Source organism: Panulirus ornatus, chromosome 9 (genome assembly GCF_036320965.1).
Source record: "Panulirus ornatus isolate Po-2019 chromosome 9, ASM3632096v1, whole genome shotgun sequence".
In the NCBI taxonomy this organism is placed as follows: domain Eukaryota; kingdom Metazoa; phylum Arthropoda; class Malacostraca; order Decapoda; family Palinuridae; genus Panulirus; species Panulirus ornatus.
In genome coordinates this window covers 20,472,937-20,497,777 of record NC_092232.1, presented here as the reverse complement: position 1 = coordinate 20,497,777, position 24,841 = coordinate 20,472,937, and the positions used below count along the sequence as shown (strand labels likewise).

The window sequence follows — 24,841 nt, the reverse complement described above, 5'->3', positions numbered from 1 at the left end:
CTTCATGATTACAATGATCATTTAGGAAAGTTTGTTGGTTTTGCTAGGTGCGTCACAATATAGCATTTACATTTTGCGATAAACCTATTTGGAGCAGTTTACCCTAATAGACTTAAGTTTTCTATAGTACTTTACAATCAAGAAAAGCTCTGTGATGGGGACACATACCAAACTTACGTTTCATCGACTACACTGCGGAGATTTTCAATTTTCACACCCAAGAGCTCTTATTAAAAAAAATTTAACGAAATTCAAACCAATGGATTCCCCAGTCAGCCAAGAGTAAATCCAGAATATGAAATTTTAAGTGTAGAATCTCCTACTCTATCACCTTTAAGTTTTTGTAAAGTGGGACAAGGCTTTGAATTGGAGCGCAGTTGTGGAGTATAAGCTCTCAGTATAGGTAAAAGTTTAATGATAATCTGGCAACTAGGAAACGAACAGTAGTGACACCTAAGGTATCTCAAGGTCATATTCTGATGTCCTCGTGCAGATGTGTGATACCAAACGCTCACTTGGCGCTTGTTCCTATCTTACAGAGATTTATTCGATCTGTAAATCGATACTCATATCGACTGAAGCTGTAATAAATCAAGAATACTTGCCTAAAGGGATGTAGAAATATATAATTTCTTTAATATCCTATGATCATTCAGCAAAAAAAAAAAGTCATGCATCGTAACGTATGAATTCGACTGAATACGGGTTTTGCAGATATGGTGGGTGAGTTCAGATATAGGAACGGGTTAATATCAGGTTATGAGATTACTCCTATCTACGGTCAGACATCGGAACTTTTTTAAAAGTTCATATGATCAATAAGGCAGTTAAATGGAGTACACATATGGCGTTAAAATGAACAGGTTATTCTTATGTTTATATATCTATCAGTATTTTACATTACCTATGTATCATTTAAACCCCATATATGCCCCCTGTCTCATTACTCTACCACTATCGAGTTATACGACATCGATAGACAGGTTTAGAGAGCGAAAAAGGATATTCCCACTTTCTAAACCAGTACTTTACAGTGGTGACGACGATTCAGTGAGACCACAGATCGTAATCCTAGTCAACGACGGTCGCCAACTAGAAATCTACCCTTTACTGTAGCCAAACATCATCATTCCCTCCTAATGTATATGCACCTCATTAATTTCAAATAAATTCATCAGTAAAGTAATAATGGAATTCATCAGTTTGGGCAAGCATCGAAACTAGCTTTTTTATATCAAGTGATTTTGTTTTGCAGGTAGGATTTATAGAATACAGTATGAACTGAGGACGTTAATCATGTTATATCATGTTACTATTTGGCTGTACTTAAAGATAACAAAATACCTTTCTCCTTCCCACGAAGCAGATTACTAAAACGTTTTTGTCAGCAATTCTGACGCGTACGAGACGTACGCGCGCGCGTGTGTGTGACGGGTACAGTACGTGTGAGCGGCGCAGCTTACACCTTCCGTCACTCGTTTCGCCAGCAGGCGCCACGAACACTTTTCCACTGTCGCTTCCTCAAGTGAGTGGTTCTTCGAAACTTTAACAGTTCAGTAGAAGACTTTGGTAGCAATGTGTTTGTCTACAGATCGGTCAACATCATTTTGCAAAATGTGCGACAAAAAAATCAGTGATCTACGAAAGTACTGTTTACTAATATATAGAGAATTTTCTAAGCACAGAGAACATGACTTGCTTAATATTGTAGTCGGCAATCTCAATTTTTTGTTGTAACTGTGCAAGGCGTTTATGTCGACCTTCCTCTGTGAAAAATGGAATACAAGTCCCTGGATTTGTTTATATATATATATATATATATATATATATATATATATATATATATATATATATATATATATATATATGAAGGTGCGCGTTCATATACACTTTATTCGTTTAATTTGTTTAATTTGTTTATGGATGGGGTTGTAAGGGAGGTAAATGCAAGAGTCCTGGAAAGAGGGGCAAGTATGAAGTCTGTTGGGGATGAGAGAGCTTGGGAAGTGAGTCAGTTGTTGTTCGCTGATGATACAGCGCTGGTGGCTGATTCATGTGAGAAACTGCAGAAGCTGGTGACTGAGTTTGGTAAAGTGTGTGGAAGAAGAAAGTTGAGAGTAAATGTGAATAAGAGCAAGGTTATTAGGTACAGTAGGGGTGAGGGTCAAGTCAATTGGGAGGTGAGTTTGAATGGAGAAAAACTGGAGGAAGTGAAGTGTTTTAGATATCTGGGAGTGGATCTGTCAGCGGATGGAACCATGGAAGCGGAAGTGGATCATAGGGTGGGGGAGGGGGCGAAAATTTTGGGAGCCTTGAAAAATGTGTGGAAGTCGAGAACATTATCTCGGAAAGCGAAAATGGGTATGTTTGAGGGAATAGTGGTTCCAACAATGTTGTATGGTTGCGAGGCGTGGGCTATGGATAGAGATGTGCGCAGGAGGATGGATGTGCTGGAAATGAGATGTTTGAGGACAATGTGTGGTGTGAGGTGGTTTGATCGAGTAAGTAACGTAAGGGTAAGAGTGATGTGTGGAAATAAAAAGAGCGTGGTTGAGAGAGCAGAAGAGGGTGTTTTGAAATGGTTTGGGCACATGGAGAGAATGAGTGAGGAGAGATTGACCAAGAGGATATATGTGTCGGAGGTGGAGGGAACGAGGAGAAGAGGGAGACCAAATTGGAGGTGGAAAGATGGAGTGAAAAAGATTTTGTGTGATCGGGGCCTGAACATGCAGGAGGGTGAAAGGAGGGCAAGGAATAGAGTGAATTGGAGTCATGTGGTATACAGGGGTTGACGTGCTGTCAGTGGATTGAATCAAGGCATGTGAAGCGTCTGGGGTAAACCATGGAAAGCTGTGTAGGTATGTATATTTGCGTGTGTGGACGTGTGTATGTACATGTGTATGGGGGGGGGGGGTTGGGCCATTTCTTTCGTCTGTTTCCTTGCGCTACCTCGCAAACGCGGGAGACAGCGACAAAGTATAAAAAAAAAAAAAAAAAAAAAAAAAAATATATATATATATATATATATATATATATATATATATATATATATAAAGACAAATACCAACGATTAGGCTACATTACGGGAAAAATCATGTGGACACGTTATGTTTTAGTGTTATGTTGAAAATAAGGACTGATGCCATGAGCAAGATCACTTGAATTTCCTTTGTCGATACAACCAAACGCTGTCGAAAGGTATGTTACCAACGTGATTATTGGAAATGATAATTTTTGTTTCTTTCAAAATGTGCCAAAAAATTGCTGTTTTTTTCTTCCTGTTTTGTGTTAAGGAAGAAAGAATATTCAGATGACAGAGTTTAACGAGTTCGTAACATAGTCGTTAAGATGTGGTGCAACAGCTGGATGCAACTTTTTTCCCTCTCTCCAGCGTTTCCGCTCTGAGTTCAACTAAGGGAAATGATGTAATTGGCTTTTTTTCAGTAAAATGATTGCTTAACTATCATTTACTTAACTGATATATATATATCATTTATTAAAGTAGAATGTCATGCCTTTTTTGCTTATATGTGCCTATTTTTGCCAATTTCGGCTAATTATCTTGCCTATTGTTCGGCCATATATAAAGAATTTAACTGCCTGAACATCCGGGCTCCATTCATAACCTGCACCATTACGAAATTATTTGATATCGTTGAAAAAGTAAAATGCTTCAAATCACGTTCTATAACTCTTAATGTTTTCTCTAAAGCTTAGATTAGCAGAGCGATATCACTCATCATCAAAAACTGGTTTTGACGCAAAGTTACTATCATATATTGTAATACTGGACAAGCTGCTGGGTTACATAATTATCATGCGGCCGTTGGCTACTCAAGAATAAGTCGGTTTGATAAATGCTTCATTCCCTACACGTCGAAGCTTTGGAACTCTCTACTTTCTCATGTCTTTCCCAATAACTATGACCTGGCACATTTTAAAAGTTTTTTTTTTTTACTTCATCCAAAAATTCGTAAATTCTTTCCCTTGTCTTTTTCTTTTTTTCCTATTATAATTCTCTCTATTTCCGTTAAGGCTCGGCCTTCATGTGGACTTTTGTCCTTGACTGGAGACTGCAACGATAAAGGTATTGAAAAAAAAAAAAAGAATCGAGACACAAAGTGATAAAAGGGATCAAAGCAGCTTCGTCGAAAGCATTCTGTTGATAAGGAATAACAAGTGAACCTGTTGTAAGAAGAGTTGGAACGCTCAAGCGAGTTCTTGCATACAACTCATTAGTTGTCTTGTTGGTGAATTGTTTCTTGGAGTTCAGGCGAGTCATAATGAACACAGTGAGATGAGAACTCAGTTCATGGCATGGGGCGGTTCCCCAGTGCAGGTACTCCAGCCAGAGTTCTCCTTCTCTGTTGCCTCACTCTATACTCGTACAAAAAGACATATGAAACATAGTACTTGATAGGACTGGCACTAGTGCAGCTGGTACTGGCCAGCTGTCACTGGTACAGCTAGCACTAGTGCAGTTGGCTAGTACGAGTTAGTGCCACTGGCTGGCACTGGTATGATTGTCACTGGTACAGCTGGTACTGGTAAAGCTGGTACTGGAACAGCTGGCACTGGTAAAGCTGGTACTAGTACAGCTGGCACTGGTAAAGCTGGTACTGGTACAGCCGGCACTCGATGAATGGAGATGAGCTCCACTGGCAACATAGTCAGTCTTTTCTTGCACTATGAATCAACGTGTGATAGTGAAGCCAAATTATACTTGCTAAAACACTGTTTTGGGGGACTTTAGTTTGGTGGTACTACCGTCCTGACTGAGGAAAGTTAAAGTGTTGCCCAGAACCATCTTACATCCTTCATGTTAGGATTGCTGGTCTTACTTTCTGTCTCATCAAACACGGGACTACTGGGCTAGTCCTGCAATCATCTTACAAGCACCTTACACCAACTCAAACCTCACACATTTGCTTCACATAAGTGCTCTTGCCATCTCGTGTCTTTTTTTTTTTTTTCTTTACTATAATCATGATACAGTCCATCAAACCTATGACCCCAAGTCCCCAGCATCATGGACTGCTGAGAATCTCCTGGTTCCACCTGAGAGGGAAGACTCAGACAGCAGTAGCATCCCCCCCCCACACGACCTTTCCCTCTCTGATAGTCCTGCCTCTTATTTATATTTACTATTCCAACATTCGTGGTCTTTCTAGTAACCTTTCTTTTCTTGAACACCATCTGTCTAGTACCTCTCTTCACGTCTTACTTTGCTCTGAGATCCAATGATCTAATGATGTTCTCTCTAGACTCTTTCTCATGCTCAACTATAATCTCCACTCACGTTTCCGGTTCAGAGGTGGTGTTTGCGCTGATTCCAACATCAACACACGTGTTACACGCCTCGGGGACCTGGAGTCCCCTAACTTATCTGGCTCATGGGCCGTTTCCTATTACCGTGTACGTATATTTTGTCGACTGCTCTCCTGATTCTACAAATTCCTATATTTTTCTTCGAGTATCTAAATTCCTGCCGTGAGGCTGTGACATCCTTTCACCCGCAACGTTCACCATAGGGAACGGTTGAATTTCGCCCATACAGACGTTAGTGGGGGTCGTTAATGGGGGTGAGGGGGGGGGGACTGAAGCCCTCAGGGTTTCCATTCTCGATGATTTAGAACAGATTATCTCCCATCCTACCCACATACCTGATTGCTGTGACCATTCTCCTCATTCTGGATCTGTCTTTCACCTCGTACCCTACGTGCTATAACTACGCAATCTCGCTCGCATTTGGCTCCTCCGACCACACTGCTTTCTTTGAATAGATTACTACCTGTTATGTGGCGATGCTTATGTCTACATCAAACTCATATAAGCGGTCATTGTTCTGGGTAAGGAAACATTTATCCCTTTCTCCAAGACGACCTCCTCTTCCATGGTTCAACCTTTCCTGTTCTGAAGCTACACAGGCAAGGAATCAGGCATATCAGGCTTGAAAAACACTTCTTCCGTCTCCGGTTACAACACTGATCACGGCCTATTATCATTGGAAGTACGTCATCCAAGAGACAAAGAGGACCTTTATACAAAGTAAGTGCGATAATCTCTCCTCGTCATCCAGTGATAGGTCTTTCTGGTTTTTAGCTAACGGGCATCGATAACAACTTCTGTCGCTCTACCTTCCCCTTATTTTACCGTTCTAGAGGTACTCTAGCTGTTTTTCCTGTAGACAAGGCATCTCTCTCTCTAGTTCCCGTTTCTCCTCGAACTCCACCTAGGATGACTCTTAACATTCCTTCACCCCCTGATGCTCCTCTGCTAATCCTATGTCCCTTCCCGTAATCTCTCTTGGAATTGTCCGTGAAGAACTTCTCCGGACACAGGCATACATCCCCGTGTACTGAAAGAGTGTACTTTTGAACTTGCACCGTGTGCCTGCGCGTCTGTTTCACGCCCGTTTAAAAACCAGAACTTCTCCTTCATCTTGGAAGCATGCATTGATACATCCCATCCCTAAGAAGGGTAACTGTTCTGATCCCTCTCACTATCGTCCTACTGCTTTGACATTTACCATTTACAAAGTCTTTGAACCCATCCTCAACTCCCATATCCTTAAACACCTCGAAAACGAGTCTTCTCTTTGATCTCCAGTACGGCGAGATTCACTGGTGACATTCTTTCCTATCTTACTAATATCTGGTTATCATTCCGAACAATGGGACTTTAAAGACAATTACGTTCATTATGATATAATCATACTGCAACATAACGAATGTTTAACTGATTTTATTGAAATTCCCGGAATGGATTGCTAAAACGTCTGTCTAAGCTATCTATCTCAAGGTTATTAAACAGGAATCCATATGTGTCAAAACATATCAAAGCCACTGTATACCAAACTATAAACGGCTTATAGTCTTTGGATGTATACAGGTGTCTTTTTAAATTTCTTGAGGTAGAGAAAGACAGAAAATCAGATGTACAAGTGAACGACAAGGTCAATGATAGCCCGTAGACAAAAAAGACACAACAAGGAAAAGTTGTTTGGTACATTAAGTACGTTTGCCCTTGGAAAGGATGTCTTCCCGTAGGGAGCACCACCATCATAGAAAATTTTTTCAAGTGCACTGTATTTTAGGGGTAACAATATTCAGCATAAATTTGAAGGGGATAGCGGGCTGGGATAATTCATTCTACACAAGGTTTTTATCTCTATATTGGACACAAAACACGCGTATATACCTTGTTTATCATGCACCCGTAGTCGGGTTACATCTTCCGCGTTGACTTTCAGTAAACATCAAACTTGGCGCGCTTTTCCTTGGACCTTTGCAATACTCAATCTTTAATTTTCATCAAAAGATCCATAATATAGACACACGCTCAAATCGATATTTATTATAATCTTTAAACATATATTACATATAGTATATTCATAATGAGAAAACCAAAGCAAGACAAGATATCCCGCCTGAAAAAAGTTTTCCCGCTTAAAAGGTTGCCCCCAAAGAGAAACGTTCTCAGTTTATAGTGTGCACGTATACAGTGAGTATATATCGGCGAAGACTGAGTGTAGACGCCTGGACCTTGTTCACGTAGACTTGAACAAAGTAATACGATTTAGAGAACTTTCACACCAAATTCAAATTTCCTGTGATCGAGTTACCATTGTTTCATATTCATTCTACGAGTGTCGTGCATTTTGTTCAATATATATATATATATATATATATATATATATATATATATATATATATATATATATATATATATATATATATATATATATTTTTTTTTTCTTTCATACTATTCGCCATTTCCCGCGTTAGCAAGGTAGCGTTAAGAACAGAGGACTAGGCCTTTGAGGGAATATCCTCACCTGGCCCCCTTCCCTGTTCCTTCTTTTGGAAAATTGAAAAAAAAAGGGGGGGGGGGAGGATTTCCAGCCACCCGCTTCCTCCCCTTTTAGTCGCCTTCTACGACACGCAGGGAATACGCTAGGTTCCCGCCGTACAACACCGATCTTTCTAGGCCAAGCACTGTCTGCTATGACTGGCCGTAACCCTTGTAAACGAGAGTGATTGGGGAAGGTCAGGTGGCGGGGGTTGAACTGTGTAGCTGCGTGTGTCACGAACAACTCTTTTTTTTTTTTTTATGTTTTCGTGTTTTGTCAATTCTCGCACAATGATGTGGTTAATGTTAGGATGAGATTTATAACTGCCTGGGAACAAATTAAAGTTCTTTGTATTCGTAATTGCGTTATTCGAGATGTTTCTTCAATTGGGAATACGGAGTTAAAGGAATAATTTAGTATGGCAGCCATTTCCCTGTCAGTACTTAGTGTGTCATGTTCGTGTCGTAATGGTCCAATTCCTTCTTTTACTGTCTTCCTTTCTTTTATTCGTTCGAAGAATTCCTTATGATTATTCTAAATTTTCAAAGAAATTTTTTTACTTCTTTTCGTTTGCTCTGTCTCATGACCGTACACTCTTCTTTGGATTTTGATTAATTCCTGGCGATTTTCATCGGTTCTCATTGATTTGAATTTCTTATATGTTCTCTTCTTTTGGCAAACTGGTCCTTCTATCCTCTTATGTACCCATGATGGTTTTGAAATATTGCAAGTTCTCTCTTCGTAATTCATGTCGTATGTTTATTGTCAATCTCGAGTAGTGTGTTTTTAGAACTGTTCCACATTTGCTTTACCGTGTAAACGTTAGAAAGTTTTGTCCAATTGGTACTGCGAATTTCGTGTCTTAATGTTTTCAAAATTTGTTCGCCTGTAATCTGGGAGTCAAGAGTTTGTTGTCATTTATTTCATAATCTAAATTCATATCTAATATCATCGAACTGTGATCGCTGTTTGACAAACTCTCTCCTACTTCGTAAGAGTTGATTGAGTTAGTGTCACTGGTGAGGACAAAAGATCATTTCTAGTGTTTTTTTGTTTTTTTTCGTTTTAATTAACTGTTCCAGAAAAACGTCCTCAATCATTTCCGGTAGTCTCGTTCCCTCTCGGTCACCTGTTAACTTGTTCCAGTTTACGTTTGGATTGTTGAGGTCTCCTACTATCATAACCTCTTTACCGTTGACTATAGCTTTGATTTCATTGGTATAGCATCTATCATAACCTCTTTACCGTTGACTATAGCTTTGATTTCATTGGTATAGCATCTTATCGTCTTCTTCTTTTTTTTTTTTTTCTATTAGGAGGTCTGCAAATAAGGCCGAGACGTAGTTTGCCTTTGAACGACTTGTACCGTGCAAACCGCTTTAGCTAAGAAAGGATGGACATTTCCAGTAGCGATTTCAAAGTCTTCAGTAACTACCTTGACCAAATCCTCACTGAACTGGGCATCCAGATCAGTCCCGATGGCTCGGGTATTGTGGAGGTGCGTCAAGACGCCGAGGCTTCGCTAGACTCACCCGACGACGAACGGTGTGATATCTTTTGTGACGTTAAAGCCAGCGGAGAATCGCCAACGCCTGATTATACCAAGGACCCACGTGGGCGGCAGCACTCTAGTAACACAGGTGGGTACCAAAGCCTTCTGACCTGTAACGTGTGTGTGTGTGTGTGTGTGTGTGTGTGTGTGTGTGTGTGTGTGTGTGTGTGTGTTACTAACAAGATTATATACGATGACATAACTTTTTACTTGTAACTATCTCTGAACTAAACCTTGGGAGTCATTTACATTGTTATTCATAGAACATCCGCTGTTCTTGTAGAGACACATTGCTCATTCGATGTGTCTCATCACCACCAAACTCAGTTGCGTTAAAGGACGCGGGGGGAAAAAAAATATATATATATATCACAAGCCATTGTGGCGGGAAAACTGCTCGAGTTCTCAGTGATGACGTGAAGAATTTGTAGGACAGACGGGAGGTGCAGACCCTCCGCGTGCGGTGTACGAACAAGGTCGCCTATACCAGGTACTTGTGATGCGTCCTGTGTCGGCCCTATACGACGACTACTGAGCACTGACGGTACGAATATGGAGCACGACGGTACGATCACTGAGCACTGACGGCACGAATACGGAGCACGACGGTACGAGCACGCAGCACTAGGGTAGTACCACTTAATACGACGGTACGAGCCTTGAAGCACGACTAGGTACGGCCAGCCACTGACCACGATGACACAAGCCTTAGGGATGAATGTGTAATCTTTTTATTTGTATTACCTAACCTCTACGGGTTCAGATCAAAGACCAGACCATTACATTCAAGGGCCGTACCTACCATCTGGCTCAAAGGTTTCAACCAGCACCAGTGGCAAGGATACACTTGTCAACCAGCACCAGTGGCAAGGATACACTTGTCAACCAGCACCAGTGGCAAGGATACACTTATCAACCAGCACCAGTGGCAAGGATACACTTGTCAACCAGCACCAGTGGCAAGGATACACGTGGCAACCAGCACCAGTGGCAAGGATACACGTGTCAACCAGCACCAGTGGCAAGGATACACTTGTCAACCAGCACCAGTGGCAAGGATACACTTGGGAACCAGCACCAGTGGCAAGGATACACGTGGCAACCAGCACCAGTGGCAAGGATACACGTGGCAACCAGCACCAGTGGCAAGGATACACTTGGGAACCAGCACCAGTGGCAAGGATACACTTGGGAACCAGCACCACTGGCAAGGATACACTTGGGAACCAGCACCAGTGGCAAGGATACACTTGTCAACCAGCACCAGTGGCAAGGATACACGTGGCAACCAGCACCAGTGGCAAGGATACACTTGTCAACAAGCACCAGTGGCAAGGATACACTTGTCAACCAGCACCAGTGGCAAGGATACACTTGGGAACCAGCACCACTGGCAAGGATACACTTGTCAACCAGCACCAGTGGCAAGGATACACGTGTCAACCAGCACCAGTGGCAAGGATACACGTGGCAACCAGCACCAGTGGCAAGGATACACCTGTCAACCAGCACCAGTGGCAAGGATACACGTGGCAACCAGCACCAGTGGTAAGGATACACTTGTCAACCAGCACCAGTGGCAAGGATACACTTGGGAACCAGCACCAGTGGCAAGGATACACTTGGGAACCAGCACCACTGGCAAGGATACACTTGTCAACCAGCACCAGTGGCAAGGATACACTTGGGAACCAGCACCAGTGACAAGGATACACATGGGAACCAGCACCAGTGGCAACCAGCACCAGTGGCAAGGATACACGTGGCAACCATCCTGATGATATATATATATATATATATATATATATATATATATATATACTGGAGAAGAAATCCTCTGATCTCATTCGAATGCTAGTTACTTACGAACTAACTCGGGCATCCTGACCATTCATAAATGTTCCATTTTTGGACACCAAGCGGTTAGATCCCTTGCCAGTCCGGGAGGTTCTACCGCATGGGTTAGGCCCGACAGCGTCACAGTGAAACAGACACTGCATTGCTGTCAAATTCCCCTCCCTGGTGCAGGATGTAGTGTTTCCTCGGCTGCCTCATGTACATCGCTGGTTGCCGCCACTCATTCCTGAGACGCGAACTAATCTTTTTCGATTTCTGCCATAACGAACACAAGTAATTCATATTTATTCATATTCATTTATTATACTTTGTCGTTGTCTCCCGCGTTAGCGACGTAGCTTAAGGAAACAGACGAAAGAATGGCCCAACCCACCCACATACACATGTATATACATACACGTCCACACACACATATGCATACCTATACATTTCAACGTATACATACATATACGTAAACAGACATATACATATATACACATGTACATAATTCATACTTGCTGCCTTTATTCATTTCCGTCGCCACCCCGCCACAAATGAAATGACAACCCCCTCCCCCCGCATGCGCGCGAGTTATCGCTGGGAAAAGAAAACAAAGGCCACATTCGTTCACACTTAATCTCTAGCTGTCATGTATAATGCACCGAAACCACAGCTCCCTTTCCACATCCAGGCCCCACAAAACTTTCCATGGTTTACCCCAGACGCTTCACATGCCCTGGTTCAATCCATTGACAGCACGCCGACCCCGGTATACCACATCGTTCCAATTCACTCTATTCGTTGCACGCCTTTCACCCTCCTGCATGTTCAGACCTCGATCGCTCAAAATCTTTTCACTCCATCTTTCCACCTCCAATTTGGTCTCCCACTTTTCCTCGTTCCCTCCGCCTCTGACACATATATCCTCTTTGTCAATCTTTCCTCACTCATTCTCCCCATGTTACCAAACCATTTCAATACACCCTCTTCTGCTCTCTAAACCACATTCTTTATATTACCACACATCTCTCTTACCCTTTCATTACTGACTCGATCAAACCACCTCACACCACATATTGTCCTCAAACATCTCATTTCCAACACATCCACCCTCCTTCGCACAACTCTATCTATAGCCCACGCCTCGCAACCATAAAACATTGTTGGAACCACTATTCCTTCAAACATACTCATTTTTGCTTTCCGAGATAATGTTCTCGCCTTCCACACATTTTTAAACGCTCCCAGAACTTTCGTCCCCTCCCCCAACCCTGTGACTCACTTCCGCTTCCATGGTTCCATCCGCTGCCAAATCCAGTGTCAGATATCTAAAACACTTCCTCCAGTTTTTCTCCATTCAAACTTGCCTCACAATTGACTTGTCCCGTCAACCCTACTGTACCTAATAAACTTGCCCTAATTCACATTTACTCTCAGATTTCTTCTTTTACACACTTTACTAAACTTAGTCACCAAGTTCTGCAGTTTCTCATCCGAATCAGCCACCAGTGCTGTATCATCAGCGAACAACAACTGACTCACTTCCCAAGCCTTCTCATCCACAACAGACTGCATATTTGCCCCTCTCTCCAAAACTCTTGCATTCACCTCCCTAACAACCCCATTCATAAACAAATCAAACAACCATGGAGATATTACGCACCCCTGCCGCAAACCAACATTCACTGAGAACCAATCACTTTCCTCTCTTCCTACTCGTACACATGCCTTATATCCTCGATAAAAACTTTTCACTACTTCTAGCAACTTTCCTCCCACACCATATATTCTTAATACCATCCACAGAGCATCTCTATCAACTCTTATCATATGCCTTCTCCAGATCCATAAATGCTACGTACGAATCCATTTGCTTTTCTAGGTATTTCTCACATGCATTCTTCAAAGCAAACACCTGATCCACACATCCTCTACCACTTCTGAAACCACACTGCTCTTCCCCAATCTGATGCTCTGTTCATGCTTTCTCCTTCTCAATCAATACCCTCCCATATGATTTCCCAGGAATACTCAACAAACTTATACCTCTGTAATATGAGCACTCACCTTTATCCCCTTTGCCTTTGTACAATGGCACTATGCATGCATTCCGCTAATCCTCAGGCACTTCACCATGAGCCATACATACATAAAATATCCTTACCAAACAGTCAATAACACAGTCACCCCCTTCTTTGATAAATTCCACTGCACTACCATCCAATCCCGCCGCCTTAACGGCTTTCATTTTCTGCAAAGCTTTTACTACCTCTTCTCTGTCTACCAAATCATTTTCCCTAACCCTCTCACTTCGCACACCACCTCAACCAAAACACCATATATCTGCCACTCTATCATCTAACACAATCAACAAACCTTCAAAATACTCACTCAATCTCCTTCTCACATCACCATTACTTGTTATTACTTCCCCATTAGCCCCCTTCGCCGACGTTCCCATTTGTTCTCTTATCTTACGCACTTTATTTACCTCCTTCCAAAACATCTTTTTATATTCTCTAAAATTTAATGATACTCTCTCACCCCTACTCGCACTTGCCCTCTTTTCCACCGCTTGCACCTTTCTCTTGACCTCCTGCCTCTTCTTTTCATACATCTCCCAGTCATGTGCACTATTTCCCTGCAAAAATCTTCCAAATGCCTTTCTCTTCTCTTTCGCTAATAATCTTACTTCTTCATCCCACCACTCACTACCCTTTCTAATCAACCCACCTCCCACGCTTCTCGTGCCACAAGCATCTTTTGCCCAAGCAAACACTGCTTCCCTAAATATATCCCATTCATCCCCTACTCCCCTTACGTCCTTTGCTCTCACCTTTTTCCATTCTGTACTGAGTCTCTCCTGGTACTTCTCACACAAGTCTCCTTCCCAAGCTCACTTACTCTCACCACTCTCTTCACCCCAACATTCTCTCTTCTTTTCTGAAAACCTCTACTAATCTTCACCTTCGCCTCCACAGACATCCCTCCAGTTGCACCTCTCAGCACATGAACATCCAAAAGTCTCTCTTTCGCGCGCCTATCAATTAACACGTAATCCAATAAAGCTCTTTGGCCATCTCTCCTACTTACATATGGATACTTATGTATATCTCTGTTGTGCATCAAACCTACTAACACACTCACTCAGCTGCTCCCCAAACACTTGCCTCTCATTATCTTTTTCTTCTCATACCCGGGTGCATAGGCACCAATAATCACCCATCTCTCTCCATCCACTTTCAATTTAACCATACCAATCTAGAGTTTACTTTCTTACACTCTATCACATACTCCCACCACTCCTGTTTCAGGAGTGCCCTTGTCCCCTCACCAACCCCTGACTTTACTCCCAAAACATTCCCAAACCATTCTTCCCCCTTACCCTTGAGCTTCGTTTCACTCAGAGCCAAAATATCAAGGTTCCTTTCCTCAAACATTCTACCTATCTCTCTTTCTCATCTTGGTTACATCCACACACATTTAGACACCCCAATCTGAGCCTTCGAGGAGAATGAGCACTCCTCGCGTGACTCCTTCTTATGTTTCCCCTTTTAGAAAGTTAAAATACATGGAGGGGAGCGTGTCTAGGGAGACTGGAGTGAGAAAACTTAGCCTTTTTCCTCCTACGTATATGGCAAGAGGCGACCATCAGAGAAAAGGGAGGGGTCTGGAACTCAACCCTCCTTGTAGTATCACCCTCCAAAAACAGGAACACAAGAAAGGAGGCAAGAGAGGATTCATCCCTCAAAGGCTCAAGCTGGGGTGTCTGACAGTACGTGGAAGCAGCCAAGGTGAGGAGGAGGGAAATAAGAGAATGAGAAAATCCTGTGTGTTCTACCTCTGAATGTATGGGAATAGCTAAGTCTGCCTCGAAGAAATTGGATGTCCTGTTTAGATGTCGAAACTTCTCTCCTGAACAGTTGTTCCGTTTTATACAAAAGATTGATCCGCCCTTGTAGGAAATACTGCTCTCACATCAGGGTTGGTTCTAGCTCTGCATCCGTACTTGACAGAGTTGTGTTGAACCAGTCTGACCTATAAACTGTCCCAGGCTAACTTCCAAACATGACCCTCTTGCCCTACGCCGCAATGTTGGTTCACTTTCCCTCTTCTATAGGTACTGATTTGGTTTTTCCTCCCAAGAGCTGGCTGCTGTATGCCCCCAGCATGATTACTATGCATCAATCAGCAACTCAAGGGTGGGCCGTTTTGATATCTGCTTCTTTCCCTACACTTCGAAACTTTGGAACTCTCTACTTTCTCATGTCTTTCCCAATAACTATGACCTGGCACATTTCAAAAGAATGTTTTTTTTTCACCTTCAAAATTCGTAAATACTTTCCCTTGTCTGTTCTTTTTCCGTTTCATAACTCTCTCTATATTTCCATTACCGCCCGGTCTTGATGGGGGCTTTCGTGTGTGGCTCGAGCCTTCAACACACACACACACACACACAAAACACTAGGTTTAGGGACAAGGTTGGTAGAATGGTTTGGAAATGTTCGTAGGGTAAATGTCACAAGGCAAGATCGAAGGAAGGCGTGACATTTCTCATGAAGAAGGCGAAGGATTATGCCAAAGAGTGTAAGGAAGTGTCCTCAAAACTGAAGTGGGCTGCAGTACGTAAAGTGGGGTTGGTAACCGTAAGTGCTGATGCAATAAGGTAGTTAGAGAAGAGAGAGAGGAGCACTTTTATGAGCTCAGCCAGTTCTTCGGCAGTTCTGACGGAAATGATCCTATCATAGTGCAATGGGATCTGAATGCAAGGACGGGTGATCTAGCTCTTGAGGGCATACATAGGGAGTCTGAGATACAAGGCTGTCAATGAAAATAAGGAAGAACTTGTCATGTGATGAAAGAGGACTGGTGCTTGGGAATGTTTGGCTCAAGAAGGCATAAGTAACCGCACCAGTGGTAAGCGAAGCTGACTGACGGATGTACGAAGTAGAGTGTGTGTGTGTGTGTGTGTGTGTGTGTGTGTGTGTGTGTGTGTGTGTGTGTCCACCCAGCGGAGAGGATCGTAACCCGTGATGAGTCACGTCAATGGACAAGGGTGGCTTGTGTACCTAGAGACAGCGTGAGCGTGGAAACCTTGACAAGAGATGACTTACGGAAAGACATGGGTGAAATCTGGGGGTCACGAAACTTGGCTAATTGCAGCGTTCGTTCTTCCTAGAACAATAAGGCATGATGAATACGTGTGTGGGAAAGATGGAGTGCTTCTCAGTATAAGTGCACTGTATTCAGGATGTCTGATCTCACTACGACGGCATGTTGACTAGTGAGGGAGGGAAGTGTGTGGACCTGAGGCAAGGGACGGGTCTGCAATGTGTGTGTGTGTGTGTGTGTGTGTGTGTGTGTGTGTGTGTGGTTACAGTTTGTATCTTAATCTTGTATGTACGTCGTTACTCCTATGCACTTACAAACACACACACACACACACACACACGTGTACACACACACACACAAACACACACACACACACAGGGACCTCCGTGGTGTAATAGTGAGCGTTACAGACCACGAGACAACACGGGCCAGCCTGGGGTCGGACCAGCGATACCAAAATCAAAGGAGATAAGAGATGTTCAGTGGCGAGGATACAAACGTCACTCCAGCGAGCCAGCAGCTGCAAGGTGTATGAGAGTGAGGAATGGGTGGAACAAGATAAGAAAGAAGGAACATAAAAAAGACCGAAAATGAAGATATTGTGGACAAGACAGGAAAAAAAATTCAGAACTATTCCATCAATCTATCAGGAATCATGTGTTGGTTAAGGAGTAGTTAATCAGGCTAAGTGATTCAGAGGGTATGTTAACAGGCGATGTAAGGATATATAAGAAACTGAATAACAAGTTCACAAGTGCATTCATCAATATCAAAATACATTTGCCATCCATGAGCCCAGTCCATCAGTTTGTCTAAGTCGGTTTGAAGCTGTAAGCGTTCAAGTTCATTTGTTGATTTATTTCCCAGCTTTGTTTCATCAGCAAATTTTGATATAATGCAATGCAGCCCATTATTATCAATATCATTAATACACATAAGAAGCGTATTAAATTTATATATATATATATATATATATATATATATATATATATATATATATATATATATATATATATATATATATATATAAGTTTATGAACGCTCGTTGTCTGTCTTGGACAATCGCATGTTTACCAAATGGCGTTCTAGCTTCGTCTCTTCGATGTATGTCAACTGATTGTTATATTTCTCTCTTGTCTCTCCCGTGATGATGTGATTATTACACGAAAGTGCACTTGGGAACTTGTCGTGTTTCATTTTCCCCGTGGACTCATGGGAATATATATATATATATATATATATATATATATATATATATATATATATATATATATATATATATATATATATCCCTGGGGATAGGGGATTAAGAATGCTTCCCACGTATTCCCTGCGTGTCGTAGAAGGCGACTAAAAGGGGAGGGAGCGGGGGGCTGGAAATCCTCACCTCTCTTTTTTTTTTTTTTAATTTTCCAAAAGAAGGAACAGAGGGGGCCAGGTGAGGATATTCCAAAAAAGGCCCTCTTAACGCTACCTCGCTAACGCGGGAAATGGCGAATAGTTTAAAAGAAATATATATATATATATATATATATATATATATATATATATATATATATATATATATATATATAGACAGATAGAAGATATATCAATGCGGGACTTTAAGGGCCCGTCGTACACAGGGAGCGCAAGGCGAACTATTAACCCACGTGTACAGTTTTCAGAATAAATTGTAAGACGCTAGAGACGTCACCTGGAGCTCTTACAACAGGAAACACTATCTTGATGAGAGTGTGGTAACATGGTCTGTCGTCACATTTCGCGGGAAACATCCCTATCGTAACCTTATCTTTAACGCTTTCTTCGGTCAATGAAAAATGGGAAATCTACAAAGTTACATGAGAGACAACAATAATATGACGATCACTTCATGTTACTTTCGCGAATGGGAGCAACACATAGACATCTAGCGAGGCTGAAGTATATTTGTGGATCTCTATTGAGAGAGAGAGAGAGAGAGAGAGAGAGAGAGAGAGAGAGAGAGAGAGAGAGAGAGAGAGAGAGAGAGAGAGAGAGAGAGAGAGAGAGAGAGAACACGTTGGACTCGAGTGAATTTGCCACCAAACGTATTTGATCTTGGGAAATCTTTTGAACGTGAATCACCAGTGTACGGTGAGAGGGAGGGAGGGAAAGTGGGTTGTTTAATCTCCTGCACTGCCTAGCCTCCACAATTAGTACGTTTTCCTCCTTTTGCCTTGTGTCTCATCCATCCTTTACACAACCACCACCACCACACATTTTTCCCAATGTTGCACCACGTCATCCAGCTTTATCAGCAGTGTGTGTGTGTGTGTGTGTGTGTGTGTGTGTGTGTGTGTGTGTGTGTGTGGTGGGGTGTGTGTGGGTATGTGCGTGTGTGTGGAGGGGGGATGTGTACGATGCTTCAAAAGGATCTTGTCCAAAACGTTTCACCGCAACGTCACAGCTCGGAGAATGTGTGGTCTTTGTTGTGTGCTGGAGACGGGAGATGGCGTGAGGTGGGAGGCAATGAGCTGCCAAAAGGCACTGGTCCTGGCAGAGACCCAACGAACCCCTAACAAGAACGAAGCAATACAAAAATATGATTCAAGTCCGACCTTCATTATTTCTTGTCCCCCCTCTCCATATTGCTTTTGTTTATGTGTCTAATATCTAATATACTGTTCCTCATTGTTCGTGAGAGACACGGAATGTAACGCCTGTGGGCCCTCCCCCCTCACCTTCTGCAGATGTCCCGCTGATCATCGACTTGGATGCCAATTACGGAGAGGAGACGGAGAAGACGATCTCCGGGGCGGGTGCCTCACACCGACCAAAACGACAGAGGGTCTACGAAATCAGCAAACCCTTCGACGACAAAGAGTTGGAGAAAAAGAGACAGAACGCCATCAATTCCAAGAGAAACCGAGACATGAAAAAATGGTGTGTGCTAAAGTTCATCCACCCCCCCCCCCCCCCTTGACGTGAGACAAACTTTTCCTTCTTCTCTTTTCTGTTGAATGATCCAAAGTACCGGGAACAGCAGGCGGTCACCATCCCACTTGGAGGACCAGTGTGGCCTTAGGTTATGGAAGATGCGAAGGAAAGACTGAATGACGTGGGATGGTAGATGGGGGACGTAGGCTTCTAGCTCTGCATTTTCTTTCTTTTCTACGGGGGAACGCTTACCATTATTCTTACTCTCTATTTCATTCATCTGTTAATGTATGAGCGACTTGTGTCCACATCATGTATCCACGACACTGAACGAACCTAGGAACTGTGTGTGTGTGTGTGTGTGTGTGTGTGTGTGTGTGTGTGTGTGTGTATGTGTGTGTGTGTGTATGTGTGTGTGTGTGTGCTCCAGTAGAGGCTGCCCACCCAGTATTCTCAACATCGTCTGCACCACAACTATACCCATCTGTTCAGTCGTTTGTTTACTGAAGGTTTCATCACCTGTAAAGTCTCCCTTCGAAGGGAAACACTGTTTTCTCCAATGTTTTCTTCGACTTATTATTTTTTTCTAGCTCTTCAACAGTTACGATTTTGTGAAGATAAGGGTGTGGCGAAAATGTTGTGCAGCGTAGTAAAGATGAAGGTGTAGTTAAGAGAGCATTTATCCCGACCCTTATGAATAAGTTCCATCAAAGGCCGTTGGTGTAATGAAGGAAGGTCATTTCCTTAACCCTAGTTCAGTAAAGATGCATTTGACCTGGCCTGCGTCAGGTCAAATGTATTGAGCAAGGGCCATATCAATGGGCAATGGTGTTGAGGGTACTTCGACGCGCGAGGTTTTGATGATTTAGTGAAGACTCATTTGACCTGTTCCATGAGTATTAGGTCAAAGATCCTGAGGGAGGAGTGTGACTTACGAGGAGGGGTAAGGTTAGAACGCATCATCACTAAGGTGTCAGGTCTTTATCAATTATATTCACCATCATCAACAATGTCCTTTGGTGTACAAATCTACAGATCTGATCGCCGAAAGTGATGATATAGGAAGGGTGATGATGATATGAATATGAGGGGTCCAGTAAAGATGCAGTGAAGATGAGTATAGTGTTGTCTTCCTCCTCAGTGAACGAATGTTTGTATGAAAGTTTATAGACAGGAGGTGAAGTAACCATGAGACACGATCTGCTGATTAGGATACATTTCTCAACGTCTTGACAACTGTCTCACAGAAATACACCTCACTTTCGAATGAAGTCCATTGTTCATTCATTCATCTTGATATACTAATGTAAGACTGTGTTTTATATGCTGTACTCTTCTTTGAACGGGAATCAATAAACTGAAAATTAAACTCAGGTTCGTCCGTTGATTTTCTATAAAATTCTGAGTGTCTTACATGTGTTCAGCAGATCACCAATGTTACAACTCTGTGTTTTGACAGGATGACAGATGACCTCCAGAGGCAAATCAAGTCTCTGACGTACATCAACAATCAGTGCTGCAAAGCTCTCCTGAAGACAAATGCTGACGTACATCGTTTGCAGCGAACGATAAAGGAGCTGGAGGACTATAAGAAGATGCAGGACGCTCAGCTGCAGCAGAAAGATGGAGAGATCAGGGAAAGGAGAGAAAGGCAACTGCTGCTAACTGGGCACCTGGATCTCATCGCAAGCAGCCTAGATGACGTCAACCCAGCCAGGCGTCTTATAAACAATATCTTGAGGCGACTATCACCAGAATGTGTAGAGCACTGACGATAGACACATCGGGCAGTGACAGCGGTAAACTCATGGATTTCAAACCAGTATTGCGAGGTCTAGCTAGTGGTTTGGGCACGCAAGCAGCCAGCTTTCCGGAGCAAAAACCAAAGTAATACCTATAGGAGAGGGAAGGTGAACCATTTCCTTTTTATCAAGTCTCCTCTTAAACGTATTTAGAGCACTGCTTCCAACCACTCTGAATGGTGAATCAGTCCATATGTTAATCTCGTTACTGAGGAAAAAGTATTTCGCCCAAGGTAAAACTTTTGCCTTCGAGTCTGTGTAGCCATTACTGCAAATGTAAACAGACGAATAAAGAAGTATCAAGTAGCTTATTAGAACCAAGATTGTCAAAGCCCTGCATAATACAGAATATCTACAGTAGACCATCTTTTAATATTTTCTCTTCTAAGCTGAATTCAAGTCACTTACTCGGCACTCATAGACATGTTTCTCAATTCGGGAATCATCGTGATAGCTCGACCCTGACTTCTTTTTTTTTTTTTTCAATAAGGTGTCCAAAACTATGCACAGCATTCAAGATGGGGACGCACTAGCAAATGTAAAGAGCAAGGATGACTTCCCTAAAATCAAAAGCTCTACCTATGAATCCAAGAATCTTCTTTGCTCTTTTTACTGCCTCTCTATACCGTTTCCTTGGACTTGGGTCACCAGTGATTACTACGTCCAAAGTCTTTTTGCTCAAGCACCTTTTGCAAGTCAACAGAGAAGTCGTAAAGAACTTTCCCTTATCGTTATGATGAACTATGTGGGAACTTTGCACTTATCGACACTAAGATTATTTGCCACCTATGAGCCCAGTCTATCAGTTTGTATCATTCTGAAACTACAGTCATTCATTTGTAGATTCAAAATCCCAGCTTAGCGTCATCTGCCAATGTTGATATTTTACATTACAAGGTTACACAGCATCATAACTGACGAGCTTAAACTTAATTACCATCAAGTTGGACCCTATACTTAAGCTTATGAATGAATCAAGACTTAGGAACCAGGACTTTGACGAGCTTAAACTTAATTACCATCAAGTTGGACCCTATACTTAAGCTTATGAATAAATCAAGACTCATGAACCAGAAAGTCCTATAAGACCTCTATAGCCTCTTCACTGGGATCGGCAACGTATAGACTTATCAAAAAGAGCATGTCATTATGCGCTACCCATTAACTGGTACAATGTTGTCGCTTGATTATAGATTAAAGCTCGTCTGTTTTGATGTTCCTCTTGATATGCTGGAGATTTTTGGCGTTAGAGCAAGACAAACACATTTTATCATTTGCCTAAACGAAGCACTTTAGGGTTGATTAAAGTACGTGTTAAAGATCTGAGTTTCGTTCTGTGATGGTTGTCACACACAGCAGTTTGCCATGCGTATGGGAAAGTCTCTTATCTACCTTCTTAAGTAATTCATATCAGGAATTTTCCAAAGCAAGATACTGTATGACATCTTACCTAGGAATATCAAATGGGACCGATATGGTACTGTGATCGTTGGCAACTCGAGGTTAGGCCGTTTTGATAACTGTTTCTATCCCTACACCTCGAAGCTTTGGAACTCTATAACCTCTCATGTCTTTCCCAGCTAAAATGACCCGGTAGTTAATAAAACCTTTTCTTTTCTTTCATTAACCATTTTATATTTCAATTAAAGCCCAGACCTGGCGTGGACTTTTGTCCGTGACTGGAGCCTTCAACGTGGAAAAAAAAGAAGAAAAAGAAAGGTATTCTTCTGTGGCCTATTGATAATAATGAAACTACATTTTCTTCAAGTTTGAAATGTTTGTTAGACAATAGAGTTCACTCTTGAAACCTGAAACAAACAATACGCTGGCATTCTTAGACTGTGATATTCATAGGAGTGATAACGATCTGAAATTTAGTACACATTGCATCCCTCCAAAAGTGTGTTCATTACATTTACTATGACTCTGCTCACAGCAGTAAAATAAAGCTGTCTGTGTTTTCATCAGTTTCTCTCTCGGAACTCTCTGCATACGTAGCCTAGAACTGATTGATGGTGAACCCTGCAATATTTGTAATATTGGTCATGAACGAAATTATCCCAAGCATTGTCTTCACCCGTCTTGTTAGAAAGTCTTTTTTTTTTTTTTTTACAATGTACATTCTAAAGAGTCATTTGAGAACAAATTCTCTATTGTAACACTTCGGTAAATGTTCCTGTTTTGTTGAATCTTAATGTAATTCTCAGCAATGATAATACTCTCAGGGAAAATCTTACCAGAAATTCCGTAACTATTCATACGGGTTGTAAACAACATTTCTTGCAAGAAGTGTATTTTACATTGGTTAAACAGGTGTAGTTCTTAGAATTTAAGTTGAACAGTATAAAGGGATTGTTATGTATTATCTAAAATCAAATACAGTATTTATTCACCGAGAAATTTTGAATATCAAATTAACCGGAGCAGTGCTAAGATTATTATACTTACAATAACTCAAAAATTGATAGAAATATTGGCAAATCGCCTCTAATGAAACATATAAAGAGATATCAGTATGAATTAAAACATTGGTTTATACAAAGTGAATTACTTTATTAGTAAAATAAAAAAAGTAATTATGTTTCCCAGAACAGAGGTTCACCTGAGTTTGTAACAAGGGTGACCTGTGCCCAAATCCCTTTACCCCTGACGCTTGACTCATTTGCCTGTCCTGCCCAGTGGCGGCTGGTGTATCATATTCTGGTTCCCTTTATCTGTATTCAGTCGTGACAATGTAATATACGAAAGCGCCGGATCCGATGAACCACAAACCACGTGTGCCGACGGCGTCAAAACTCCGCTCCCCTGGCATACAGTAAATGTTCTGAGTCTTCTAACATATTGTTGCGTCTCCCCTGACGATGAAGTAATAACACGAAAGTGCACTTGGGACTCATTGTGTTTCATTTAACTTTAGGTTGTCAGCAAAAAACTGGATCATGAGCATCACTGTGAACGACTTCAATATATATATATATATATATATATATATATATATATATATATATATATATATATATATATATATATATATATATATACATATATATATATATATATATATATATATATATATATATATATATATATATATATATATAGATTGACCAAGAGGATATATGTGTCGGAGGTGGAGGGAATGAGAAGTGGGAGACCAAATTGGAGGTGGAAAGTTGGGAGTGAAAAAGATTTTGTGTGATCGGGGCCTGAACATGCAGGAGGGTGAAAGGAGGGCAAGGAATAGAGTGAACTGGATCGATGTGGTATACCGGGGTTGACGTGCTGTCAGTGGATTGAATCAGGACATGTGAAGCGTCTGGGGTAAACCATGGAAAGCTGTGTAGGTATGTATATTTGCGTGTGTGGACGTGTATGTATATACATGTGTATGGGGGTGGGTTGGGCCATTTCTTTCGTCTGTTTCCTTGCGCTACCTCGCAAACACGGGAGACAGCGGCAAAAAAAAAAAAAAAAAAAAAAAAAAAATATATATATATATATATATATATATATATATATATATATATATATATATATATATATATATATATATATAGTGGTAGTTACTAGAGAAAGCCAAGAATATCAAAGTTGGGGTGCTACACTATGGTAAGGTTTATGACATATTAAGATATGTGTTAGATATACTGGAACATGGACATCATGTACTGATTTGAAGAGGGTAAGGTATACCATGCTATTTCTATCCTATTTCTTTTTTTTCTTTTTATTTCTGTGAATGACCTGCATTACGCAACCGTCTGCTTAGCCATAGGGCAACTGATTGTT

The 24,841-nt window shown here is 41.6% G+C and overlaps 1 protein-coding gene across 3 annotated transcripts; it reads left to right on the top strand.

Moving 5' to 3' along the window:
- The first annotated feature begins 1,432 nt into the window (after window positions 1-1,432).
- On the top strand, window positions 1,433-21,369 carry LOC139750097 (uncharacterized). 3 transcript variants are annotated; one of them, XM_071664433.1, is made up of 4 exons: window positions 1,433-1,525; window positions 9,169-9,492; window positions 19,064-19,256; window positions 20,710-21,369. In XM_071664433.1, exons 2-4 carry the CDS (start codon window positions 9,246-9,248, stop codon window positions 21,020-21,022), a joined length of 753 nt encoding a protein of 250 aa, XP_071520534.1. In that variant the 5' UTR covers window positions 1,433-1,525; window positions 9,169-9,245; the 3' UTR covers window positions 21,023-21,369. The 3 variants fall into 3 exon arrangements, with proteins under 3 accessions (XP_071520534.1, XP_071520537.1, XP_071520536.1); XM_071664436.1 differs by lacking the exon at window positions 1,433-1,525 and adding an exon at window positions 5,889-6,048; XM_071664435.1 differs by lacking the exon at window positions 1,433-1,525 and adding an exon at window positions 7,507-7,568.
- The last annotated feature ends 3,472 nt before the right edge of the window (window positions 21,370-24,841 follow it).

Bases quoted from the DNA above. Each gene is read 5' to 3' on its own strand.
- LOC139750097 (XM_071664433.1), top strand. From the start codon at position 9,246: ATGGACATTTCCAGTAGCGATTTCAAAGTCTTCAGTAACTACCTTGAC. The intron at 9,493-19,063 runs GTGGGTACCAAA...CACCTTCTGCAG, and splicing joins GCAGCACTCTAGTAACACAG to ATGTCCCGCTGATCATCGAC. The intron at 19,257-20,709 runs GTGTGTGCTAAA...GTGTTTTGACAG, and splicing joins AACCGAGACATGAAAAAATG to GATGACAGATGACCTCCAGA.